Consider the following 12,981-nt stretch of genomic DNA (forward strand, 5'->3'; position numbering starts at 1 on the left):
AACACCTGACAAAACAGTTAACGCAGCTTTTAACAAGGTCACTTTGCCACCATTTTACCAGTGATGCCTGCTTTATGTTGTGACAGTCTAGTCACAAGTGCTGTTCTCATGTGAGTTTTTAAAAGAAGCATATCTCTTGTCGTCCGATGAATGATACCAAAATTAGCCGTTCCAAGTTGTGACTAATGAGGTGATTATTTACTGAATAATTATTTTGCTTGGCAAGAAGACAAGCCCTCGAGAGGTCGGTGTTTTAGGTAGAAAGATCACTGCAAAACATGTAGTGGCTCCTCCAGACCTGAACCAGTGGTACAACTGACTATCTGTTATCTTCCTTTTCTGGTGCATTCCTATGAACAGGACGTAGTGTATTGGCGAGAAGGAAGGATGCGTTGGGATTTTTTTTCTGTTTCTTTTTTGTAATTTGCTGTCAGTTTGCAACAGCTCCCTGTGTGAAAAGTGGCATCACCTCGCTCTGCATTGCAGAGATTCTGCTACACTCCAGCCATGTGCCCTTCATTCCTGGCACCCATTTCTCTCGGGCATGGATGAGCTACCAGGTGAGCATTTGCCCTTTACCCACAAATACACCACGGAGGTACGTCCAATTTGCAGCCTTGCATCGTCTGCCTCTGTGATTGACCTTGGTTACCGCGGCAACTGAATGTTGTGCAATTCCGAGAGGCCACTGGTGTTGCTTTGCGTCCCATGGGTTTGGTGTTGTGAGAGGTAGCCCATGTTCACCTGTGGTGCTGATCCCAGGAAAAGAGGTTGCGACTGGTCACCTTGCATCATTCCACTCGGTGGCACTTGCTAAAAAAACAAAAAACATTTTGTCACAAATTGATTCATTCCGACTCTACGCCAAAAGCATTAGTGTGTAAAAGTCTTCAGCTTCCTCGCTTTTTATGTTTGTTCCCCATCCCTTCCATCTACCTTTTCCCAAGACCTCTACAAACAGGCTCTCCAACTGTAACCTGCTGAAATGTAGAACATAGGAGCAGTAGTAGGCCATTCAGCCCATCAAGCCTGGTCCGCCATTCAAGGTGACCATGGCTGATCCTCTATCTCAATGGGCACACATCAGCTCTCTCTTCACACATCTTGCCACCTCTAACTTCCAAAAATCTATCTCTTCCTTACGCATATTCAGTGACCTCACAGCTTTCTGTTGTAGAAAATTCCACAGATGCCCTGGCTTCTGAGTCAAGAAATTTTTCCCATCCCAGTCTGAAAAGGACAACGTTGTATTCGGAGAACAATGCCCCTTGTTCTGGGCTTCCCCACCAAAGATAGGGGAAAACATCATCCCTCCATCATCCCTCTATCCAGCCCTGTCAGAATTTTATATATTTCAATGAGATCTCCTCACATTCTTCCAAACTACAGTAATTAGAGGCCCAGTCAAATCAATCTCACATCAGACAAACCCACCATCCCTGGAATCAGTCTAGTGAATGGTCACTGAACTCCCTCCATGGAAGAATATTTTCAATTCGGTAAGGAAACCAAAACTGCACAAGGTAATCTAGCCATTAACATGGCCCAAACCGGCCTCCATGACAAAGATCAAGCCCCTGTTTTGTGTCTCACACCCTATGGCATGGCAAAGAGTAAGAAAGCATTCAACAGGGAATGTACCCACATTGCATCTGCATTTGGAAAGCAGGTGGGTCATTGCATCACTAAGTTGCTGAGAATTTGGGGTTGAAAGAAAAACTATTACAGTGTGACCAAAGAGGCCACCCCTGAGAACATTGAGATAATGCAGAAGGGATTTACTAGATTTACCTCAGACAAGGGACTTCATTTATGTGGAGAGAAAACTGGATCTGTTCTCGTTAAATCAGAAGCTGACAGGGAGATGTGACAGGGGTGTTGAAAATCATGAATCACTTTTGACAAGAGCAAACAAAGGGGAAGTGGGCCAGAATCTTCTGGAAACAATGGGAGTAGTCTCAGCTGCTGGAAGGCCAGACCCTGCTTCAATACACTCACCACATGGTGTCCCACTCCGGCACTTACCTGGCCAGCAGCAAGCCTTCCTCAAGGACCCCACGAGCAAAAGGCTGAAAGGTGACAGTGAATCAGAGCCACCAACGATGTGGGGAGAGGTGCAGGAAAGATATTCCAAAGCCTTGGGTCCTAAGCAACTGAAGGCACACCACCAGTGATGACTTGATTAAAATTAGGTCTAATCAAGAGACCAGAAATGGATGGATGCAGACATTTCAGGGAGTGGGGAGTAAGCAGCAGGGCAGAAAACTGGAAATAAGGATGAAAATTTTGAAAACAAATGTTGTTTCAGTGGGAGCCACTATATGTCATGAAGTGTTGGGGTAATCTGTGCACAAGGCCTAGTGCCAGGTTAGACACAGGTAGCACAGTTTTAGATGTCCTTTGAGTTTACAGTGGGTAGAATGTGTGATCAGCCAGAAGTGCATTGGAATCTGTCAAGTCTAGAGGTTCCAAAGGCATGTATGAGGGTTTCAGTAGCAAGAGCTGAGGCAGAAATGAAGTCAGGCAATGTAACAGAGATGGGAAAAGCATCAAATGTTAATTTTTGAGTTACATATGTCACCAATGTTGTGAAAAGATTGGCGTAGTTTCAGACCATTGGCAGAGATAGGGATGGAATCAGTAAGTAGGGAATGCATTCAATTTTCCCAATATTTAATTGAAGGAAATAGATGGCAACAGGTAGGGAACTGAAGATAGATCCATGGGGAAAAAACATAGAAGTAAGGATGCAAAAGCATGAAGCATTGTTATTGCAGATTATTCTCTGACTATGACTGGACAGTTAAGAATGGAACTAGGGAATGCAGTTCCACCAAACTGGACAATAGTGTGAATGGGTGTTGGAGGAGGGTCAACCATGTTAAAAGCTGCAGAAAGGTTGAGGAAAATAAGAAGAGAAGCGACAGTTTACTTTTGTACCAATTACACACCATATCTTTGTGAGAACCATGTTGGCACTGTAGCAGAAATATAACTCTAATTGAGAGATGGCTTTGTGAGAAAGCTGAGCATAAATTGGTGAGGCAACAACATGTTCAAGGACCCTCAAGAAGTTGTCGATGGGGTGATAGTTTGCAAAGCTGGAATGATCGAAGCTTTTTTTAAAAAACTTAAGGTCAATGTCATATTAATGTTTATTTCTCCTCTTAATGTACTGAAGGGAAAGGAGTTCTCATGATATGATATTTCTTGTGTCAATGAGGTCACAAAATCTTCAGATGTTGGTAACACTGTTTACTGCCTGCATCCTGAAGGTAGTGTTTCCCTTTGTGGTTCATAGACTGTGATGGGACTTGGTACCTGAAGATATTGATGTCGCTGCTGAAGCTGCATGGAATGATGGCTGTGTCGCTGTGGAATAGAGGCTTGCTGGTGTGAGGAGAAATTTGGATGCTGGATGGCCACGGAACTAGGAGAAGGGACGATGACTGCGCTACAGCTGGTTGGTTGCATTGCTAGTGCCGTCAGCATCTGCTGATCTTGGATAAATCTGAAAATACAAAATTCACAAAGAAGGATTCACTGAACATTTGATACATGTAACATTTGTTAAATTCATCTGACTAATTTAACATAATCTGGTCATTGATAACCTGCAGCAGACCGATTGTTTGCATATCGATGTAGGAATAACAAATTATTTAAAGGAATGCCAGATAGTAGTGTCTTTCAGGGCTGTGTGATACTTCAGTTTCATATGTGGTAGCCAGTGCACAAACTGAGCATTAACTATCCATAATCACGTTTAAGAGGAAAATGTACAGTTCTAAAAGATAGGATTTACATGCATTTGGAGAGGCAAGAAATGAAACTGTTTTTCTTCATTTCTCAATTCTGTAATTAAGGATTCTACGGAGGAACCTTAGTACCTAAGATGGCACTGTAAGTGGCGACTTGTAAACTTTTCACTGTACTCATTTGAGTACATGTGACAATAAAACTAATTCAACAATAAAGCTAATTCAAATGATTTAGGATAGTCAGCCTGGTTTTGTGCGAGGGAAATCATGTCTCACAAACTTGATTGAGTTTTTAGAGGAAGTAACCAAAAAGATTAATGAGGAAAGAGTGGTAGATGTTGTTTACTTGGACTCTAGTAAAGCCTTTGACAAGGTTCTGCATGATAGACTAATTAGTAACTTTAGATCACATGGGATTCAGGGTGAGCTTGTCAGTTGGAAATAAAATTGGCTTAACGGTAGGAGACAGAGGGTGATGGTAGAGGGTTGTTTCTGTTGGACTGGAGGCCTGTGACCAGCAGGGATTGGTATTGGGTCCATTTTTGTTTGTCATTTTTATAAATGATTTGGATGAGAACATGGGAGGCATATTTGTAAGTTTGCAGATGACACCAAAATCGGTGGTATAGTGGACAGTTAAGAAGGTTATCTAAGATTACAAAGAGATCTTGATCAATTGGGTCAAAGGGCTGAGGATTGGCAGATGGGGTTTAATTTGGATAAATGCGAGGTATTGCATTTTGGTAAAAACAAACAAGGGCAGGACTTATACAGTTAATGGTGGGGCCTTGGGTAGTGTTGTAGAACAGAGAGACCTAGGATTCAGGTACATAATTCTTTGAAATTTGCGTCACAGGTAGACAGGGTGGTTAAGACGGCATTTAGTACGCTTGCCTTCACTGCTTAGACCTTTCAGTGTAGGAGTTGGGATGTCATGTTGAGGTTGAAGAGGCCTCTTGCAGAGTATTGTGTGCAGTTGCCCTCCTATAGGAAGGATATTATTAAACTAGAGAGCGTTCAGAAAAGATTTGCCAGGGATGTTGCTGGGAATGGAGGGTTTGAGTTATACAAATAGGCTGGATAGGCTGGAGCACAGGAGGTTGAGGGTTGACACTATAGAAGTTTATAAAATCATGAGGGTCATAGATAAGGTGAATAGCAAAGATCTTTTTTCCCCAAAGATGGGGGATTGCAAAACAGGGGGGCATATATTTAAGGTGAGAGGGAAAAGATTTAAAAAGGACATGAGGGGCAACATTTTTTGCATAGAGAGTGGTTCATGTGTGGAATGAACTGCCAGACAAAGTGGTGGATGTAGGTACAGTTACATTGTTTAAAAGACATTTGAAAAGGTTTGGAGGGATGTGGGCCAAATGCAGGCAGCTGGGACTAGTTGAGTTTGGGAACATGATCAGCGTGGATTAGTTGGAAGCAAAGAGTCTGTTTCTATGTTGCATGACTCTCTGACTCTAGATATCTTCCTGGAGGATGTTTGTAAACCAATTAGGTTTTTAATGACAGGCCTGTAGTTTCATGATCGTTATTAATGAGGCTAACAGATGTAGTGACTAATTGAATTTAAATTCCCCAAGCTGCCACGGTAGGATGGAAGCACTCATCTGCAGATCAGTTCAGAGTCCTAAATTACTAGTCTACATTACAGAAGAGGAAATGCTGGAGGTCTTAGAAAACATAAAGCAGGATGAATCTACTAAACCTGATCAAGTGTGTCCCGGGACATTGTGGGAAGTTTAGGGAGGAAATTGCAGGGCCCCTCGCAGATATATTTGTATCATCTATAATCATGGGTGAGGTGCCAGAGGACTGGAGGGTAGCTAATGTTGTGCCTTTATTTAAGAAAGGCTGTAAGGAGAAGCCTGGGAACCGTAGACCTGTGAACCTGACAACAGCGGTGGGTATGTTGCTGGAGGTGATTGTGAAAGACAGGATTTGCGTGCATTTGGAGAGGCAAGGACTGATTAGGGAGGGATAGCACGGTTTTGTGCATGAGAAATCATTACCATTGTGACACTATCCTCCTCATGGGACATAACTAATCTGCATCTACTATCGGTCATAGATATTTGTACAGCGTTGGGCTCAATATAATCATTGTGAAATAAAACAAAGAACTGCAGATGCTGGAGATCTGAAGCAAAATCAGAAATTGCTGGAGAACTCAGCAGGTCGGGCACCATCTGTGGAGAGAGAAACAAAGTGCCATATCTTTCTGTGGACAGCACAGTGGCTCAGTGGTTAGCATTGCTGTCTCACAACACCAGTGACCTGGATTTGATCCCTGCCTTGGGTGACTGCCTGTGTGGAGTTTGCACGTTCTCTCTGTGTCTGCATGGGGTTTCTGCTGGGTGCTCTGGTTTCCTCCCACAGTCCAAAGATGTGCAGGTTAGGCAGATTGGCCATGCTAAATTGCCCGTAGTGTTCAGGGATGCGTAGATTTAGGTGGGTTACAGGGAAAAGAGGTGGGGGATGGGTTTGGGTGGGATGCTCTTCAGAGGGTCAGTGTGGACTTTTTGGGATGAAGGGCCTGTTTCCACACTGTAGGGATTCTATGATCTTAATGTTTTGTGTCCAGTGACCATTATTCAGAACACATCTGTATAACAGCATCAAAAAACAGAGATTGCTGGAAAAGTTCAGCAGGTCTAGCAGCATCTGTGAAGAGAAATCAGACTTAACATTTTGGGTCTGGTGATCCTTCCTCAGAACTGTATAACAGCATCATTCACAGTGATTTTTAGGCTACTGTATCTAATGCTTTCAGGAGCCTACTGTGTGTTTATCCAGCAATACTCTGAGTCAATATCAAAATGCTTACTTGGCCTGTTGTCTCGTTGTATTATTCTGGGATAGCTGTTCTGTTTCACTGCTGTTTGGCATTATGGGATGAATGGGTTGATTCAAAAATAATCTGGAAAAGACCAAGTGAAAAATGATGGTAAAACTTCTCTTTCTTCTTTGTGAAAGGTGTGTGTGGAATATTCTTCACTCAGTTGACATGTATTGGCAGCTGAACACAGCTGTAATATTTTTGAGCAGTTCAGGTTGGGTTCTTAACATTGGATAAAAAGTTCATGTACACGAGGAAAACTGGAATGTTGAGTTACAACCTTAAATTGACTACTAGCAAGATTTAATAAAGGCAAAACACTGCAGATACTGGAGATCTGACATAAAAACAAAGTGGTGGAAACAGTCATTAGGTCTGGTGGCATCGGTGGACAGAGAAACCAAGTTAACGTTTTGAGTCAAATATGACCATTCAAAGAACTGCTGTAGGTGGAAGCAGTGGCATTGTGGTAATGTCACTGAGCTAGTAATTTAGAACTCCAAGCTAATGTTCTGGAGCCATAGGTTTGAAACCCGGATGGTGACATACGAATTCAATAACATCTGGAATTAAAAGAAAGCTGGCCTAACAGCGACCGTGTAATGTTTGTTGTAAAAATCCATCCGGCTCACTAATGTCCTTTAGGGATGGAAATCTGCCATCCTTACCCTGTCTGGCCTACGTGTGGCTCCAGACCCACAGCAATGTGACTCTTAACTTCCCTCTAAAATGGCCCAGCAAGCTATTCAGGTCAAGGGCAAAGCATCCCACTTGATTGACGTATCCACTCCATCCACCACCGACGCTCAGTAGCAGCAGTGTGTACTATCTACAAGATGCACTGCAGAAATTCACCAAAGATCCTTAGACAGCACCTTCCAAACCCACGACCACTTCCATCTAGAAGGATAAGGGCAGCAGATACATGGGAACACCACCACCTTCAAGTTCTCCTCCAAGCCACTCACCGTCCTGACGTGGAAATATATTGCTGTTCCTTCAGAGTCACTGGATCCAAATCCTGGAATTCCCTCCCTAATGGCATTGTGGGTCAACCCACAGCAGGTGGACTGCAGCGGTTCAGGAAGGCAGCTCACCACCACCTTCTCAAGGGCAACTAGGGACGGGCAATAAATGCTGGCCAGCCAGTGACACCCACATCCCATGTACAAATAAAAAAAAGTCTTATTTCTCTCTCCACTGATGCTGCCAGACTGGCTGAGTATTTCCGGAACTTCCTGTTTTTATTAATAAAAATAGTTCTTTTCAGTTTGCAACCTTATTTACAACTTCCCTCAGACAGATACAGTGACACAGACCAATTATAACTAGAGAGTTGTCACCACATGATAAAAGGTACTCAATGTTTTATAACATCTGACAGAAGGTTTCATAATGATACCAGTTATTTCCCAACAGCAGTTTATTACCATTAAAGTGATTTTGAATATATATTATTTGTCAGATTTATAATGAACATAATGGGAGAGCAAATTTAATTTAGTGCTGGACCTAATGCCAAAACTCATTACTCATTGACGAAAAAAGAAGTTGTTGAGGTTTTTCATCTTTTACTCATCAGGGCAAATGCAAGAACACCAAATGTCGAAGGATCACAACCATTTGTACTGCAGGAGGATGAGGTGTCAGTTGGTTGGCAAGGTGATCTGGATTTGCCAAAAGACTGCCAGGCAGAAAGCAACAGGGATCTATAGGCTCCCCATGCTCCCAGAGAATTAAAAAATAAGCATTATTTAGCACTTGTTACACTTGAAATGTTCGATAAGAAAGAAATAGGCATTGGAAAATAGTTCATGAGGAAGGGGAGGGGAATCACAGGCAAGGCCAAACGGATGTTTACCTTAATGTGAAGACCAGCAAGTTGAGATGGTTTTGGAAGGGGATTACAAAGGTCAGGAGTGTAATTCCTGTGAGTTTAGTTTCTGTTGCGCGAATGAAGGTGAATAGGCTACAAACTGTAATGTTCAATCAGGCGGATTAGCAAAATAGATTGGCGCATGCAGTTCGAAGGAAACCCTTTGGATAGAATTGACCAGAACATGGAGCGATTTGTAAATAAGACCAGGAATCATCAAATTGATCTTGGCTTCAATGGAATAGTGGTGACGGTTGGCAACACTTTGTGAGAAAGGCCATGGACTTCAGACTTCTGATTGACATGTGGTGGGGAGGGGATTGAGTAACGTGCAGTTGAGCAAGTTATCCTCACATTGACCAAAGTGTGCATGTGGACTTCAGGGGCAAGATAACAGAAATAGTTTTGTCGGTGGCAGAAAATCTAGCTCAGGGTTGAACGGGAGAATAAGCTGTGCCAAGGTGCACAGTCAGGGAGGCTGGTGGAGGGGGAGCTAGACAGTAACAAAACACAAACACAATGGTATCAATGGTGTCTACAGTATTCACCCAGACATTGTGTTTGGCAAACTATTGCATCTTAGTATAACAGCTATTATCATTTAGACCCAGAGCTTGTGAATGATGTGGCCAAAGGTACAATTTCGATAATGATGGCAGTAGTGAGGATGAATCCCAAGTTAGCATGTTTACCCATGCAAATATGGCCTAAGAACCCAATTAAGGGAGTAGACCACAGAGAGAAGGGACTGTTGGAAAATAGAGTCATCTACAAGGTAAGAGGTTGCAGACAGAATGTTGTTGGGTAGCAAGCCACAGTGCAAATATAAATTAATATCATGATCTAAGTAGTGATGATAGCAGATAAAAATAGAACTGATCTGTAACAGAACTCAGATCATCTGTCATTAATGACAAAAATAACAGCTCTTAAAGTCAGTCACATTTCTACTAGGAGCTACGAGGGACTGTGCTCTGGAAACAGTGCAACATACCAAAAAGTACTTAAGAGGAATGTAGCCCTATGGTTAGCTTTAAGAACTCATTAATGTGCCCTTAGCCTGTTAGCTGAATCACTTAAATAATCTAACCAGCGCTCGGAATAATTTCTGTCCTAAGAAACATAATTATTTTATTCACTTACTCATACTTTATGGGCAGATGTCAAGTTTGCATTCTTTGTAATATTGGCAATGGCCGTTGGTAGTAATGTTAGAAAGTGTGGTCTTGTTAATCAACCATGGTCAGTGCCCTGCCTACTCTGTGTGACTCAAATTAATTGGTCTTTCCTTAGCTCTCAAATCATGCAACAACTGCTGCAAGAATTGTACCTTAATTGTCGGTCATGTCCATATTCTGGAGATGAGTGGCTCTGACTAACGTCAGATGGCAGTGGAATAGGGCAGGGTACTGTTGGAGTCTGGGCAAACATCGTGGGGTTACTAAAGAGTGGTGTGATCCGATTGGTATGTGAGTGGATTTGCAAGCTGGCTTGTTGCAGTTGATCTCCTTTCATGAACTGCTGCTGAACCTGCAGAAATGAACAATCAGTTAACCCTTGTGCAATAGGTTTCCAATTACAAAGTGTTTGTTCCCAACGCAGAACAGAGGCGCTGCCATTAAAGATGACCTACCACCCATGGCCAGTTGCACCCATAGTGTCATGCCATTATCAGAACAGTAATTTTTTTTTAAACAAGTAGATATCACTGGTAAAGCAGTGAACAGAGAATACAAACATCATGGCACCTGTTGTGTATTTTCCCTGATTCTGAAGCAATTTGATTTCACTCTGTAACATACTACAAAGGCACCCAGACTGAAAGCAGTTTAGATTAACCCATCCGATCTGCAGCTAACTAATGATGATACTCTCTACACCATTCACACCAATACATTTTGCCATTTAATTACATCTAGAGCAAAAAAAACATTTCAGGCAACCTGTTGAATCATCCTAAACTTTCTAATGTTGGTAGAAATATTCTCCACAGGCTTGTGAGTTGCTCCACCTAGTGTTGGTGGCATTGATTACAAATGCAGGGATCTTCCGATCTTAACAGATTCTAAACTGCAGCCACTGATCTTGTAATCCAGAACCCCGGGTTCATGCTCTGAGGAAATAGGTTTAAGTCCCACCATTGCAGGGAGTGAAATTTGAATTCAATAAAAATCTAGGATAAAAAGACTGGCCTAATTGTGACAATGTAACTACTGTCAATTGTCGAGAAAATCCATCTGGTTCACACATGTCCTTAAGGGAAGGAAACTGCCATCCTTAACTGGTCTGGCCTACATGTGACTCCAGACCCACAGCAATATGGTTGATTCTTAGGGTAATTAGGAATGGGCAATAAATGGTTAAGGGAGTGATCAACAAATGGTGGCTTAGCCGTCAACACCCACATGAACAAATAAAAAGTACACAAGAATTGTGCTCTCAATCGCAGTTGTAAAGGTAATAATTAATCCAGCGTCAATACGGGACAAAGTTTAACAATTTAGATGTGGCAGTGTTTTCAAATTTCACTCCTGAAAGGTCCAACTCTAATTTTTCAGACTATGCTCCCTGATCCCAGACTCCCCGGTCGATAGAAACACATTTTCTCTATTTCCTTAATGGATATCAAAAAATTAAGAACAACATCAAAAAACTGAAGTGTGCGATGAGGAGATTTTCTCTTTGACAAGAAGGTTTATTAAGACTGACCAGGCAGTGGACAGGAAGTAAAGATAACAAAGTTCTCAAAAGGGAAGTCAACAGATAATTTGAAAAATAAATTCTTGAAAAGAGCAAGAAAATATCAATGGAATAATATCTAAAACTAGAGCGGATACTATTCGCTGAATAATCAGTGTGGGTTTAATATCCTACAACTTATTGAAATATGTTTACTCAGTGAAAAAAACTTTGATCACGAGGTTTTTGATTTATGATATCGGTCAACACATGGTATTAATACATAAGGCCTTGGTTTCAATACCAATCCCTCCATGAAGCTGCTGAATAATGAGTTTATAATCTAAGTTTAGATCATGGCTCTGATGTTTAATGGAGATGAGACATTGAGCTAAGTGGCAAGAGGAATGGTGGTGTATTTGTGTTGATGCATTTAATGTCTTGTTCTACATCTTTGATAATATCCAGCTTATGGTATAGGGCATAACATTTTGACATAGATAACAGATTGGCTTGCTCGGAATAGAGATGGGTTATGTGAGCTGCCAAAAATAGGGTAAATGGAGTCCAGGCAGTCTCCACTTTGCAAACTGGTTCCGTTGTATGCAAGTCAGAACACATTGCAGTACAATATAAAGAAGCTGTTCCTAAGTACAGGAAATATTGATATGTCAGATCTTTAAAATTATCATAAGTACGAGTGTTTGTAAGTTGGATGTTCATAACACAGTGACCCCCTCTATATATTGTGGGCAATAATGAAATTGTCAATTTTGGCAGGAAGGATAAAAAAGAAGCACAATATCTACATGATGAGAAAATGCAGGGCTCTGAGTTACAGAGAGATTTGGGCATTCCTATGTATCAATTGCCAAATGTTAACATGCAGGTACAGCAAATAATTAGGAAAGCTGTGAGAATATTGTAATTTCTTCTAAGTGGAACTGAATACATGATGGGAGGGGTTGTGCTTCAATTATACAGTTATACATTGGTGAGATCCCATCTGGCCCTTGGATTTGCCCATCTAAATGCATTTCAAGACACCTAACATTTCCTCCTTCATTAAGTTGACCTACCCGAGAGTATTCACACACCTTTCCCTAAGCTCAACGTCCCTCAAGTCCCTTTCTTTGGTAAATACCGATTTAAGTACTCAGTCAGGATCTCACCCATTTCCTCTGGCTCCTCACATAACCTCCCTCCTTTTTCCTTGAATGGGCCTGCTCTTTCACTAGCTACTATCTTGTTCCTAATTTATGTATAAAATGCCTTGACATTCTCCTTAACTCCACTGGCTAAGGATATTTCAGCCCCTTTTAGCCCATCCTAACTCCCAGTTTGAGCTCCTTCCTACTTTCTCCATATTCCTCAACTTTGTTTTATCTATTTTTAGTTGCCTAAACCTTAGGAATGCTTCCTTTTTTTTGACTGAACTTATAATTTCCCATGTCATCTAAGGTCACCTGATGAAGGAGCAGCACTCTGAAAGCTTGTGATTTCAAATAAACCTGTTGGACTATAACCTGGTGTCACGTGACTTCTGACTTTGCCCACCGCACCCCCGCCAACATTGTTGAGAGCGAACGTATCAAATGGACCCATGAGGAGATAATTAATCCTTATGAGTCACACTGCAAGTATGGCAAACCACAGACAGGTCCATCTGGTTTCAGACACCTACAATGACTCAGAGATAGTAGGAACTGCAGATGCTGGAGAATCTGAGATTACAAGGTGTAGAGCTGGATGAACACAGCAGGCCAAGCAGCATCAGAGGAGCAGGAAGGCTGACGTTTTGGGCCTCGACCCTTCTG

At 41.9% G+C, this 12,981-nt stretch overlaps 1 protein-coding gene across 1 annotated transcript in view; it reads right to left on the reverse strand.

Moving 5' to 3' along the window:
- Window positions 1-510: 510 nt before the first annotated feature.
- The window catches only part of LOC109935260 (neuronal PAS domain-containing protein 2-like), a 72,151-nt gene continuing 59,680 nt past the window's right edge, over window positions 511-12,981 (reverse strand). Inside the window, exons 11-14 of the mRNA XM_048605267.1 lie at window positions 9,816-10,015; window positions 6,598-6,690; window positions 3,322-3,511; window positions 511-813 (exon numbers count right to left, since the gene is read on the reverse strand). Of these exons, the coding sequence (XP_048461224.1) occupies window positions 649-813; window positions 3,322-3,511; window positions 6,598-6,690; window positions 9,816-10,015 (648 nt within the window). The 3' untranslated portion in view covers window positions 511-648. The remainder of the gene's footprint in view (window positions 814-3,321; window positions 3,512-6,597; window positions 6,691-9,815; window positions 10,016-12,981) is intronic.

This window comes from Rhincodon typus, chromosome 14 (assembly GCF_021869965.1).
Source record: "Rhincodon typus isolate 14 chromosome 14, sRhiTyp1.1, whole genome shotgun sequence".
In the NCBI taxonomy this organism is placed as follows: Eukaryota; Metazoa; Chordata; class Chondrichthyes; order Orectolobiformes; family Rhincodontidae; genus Rhincodon; species Rhincodon typus.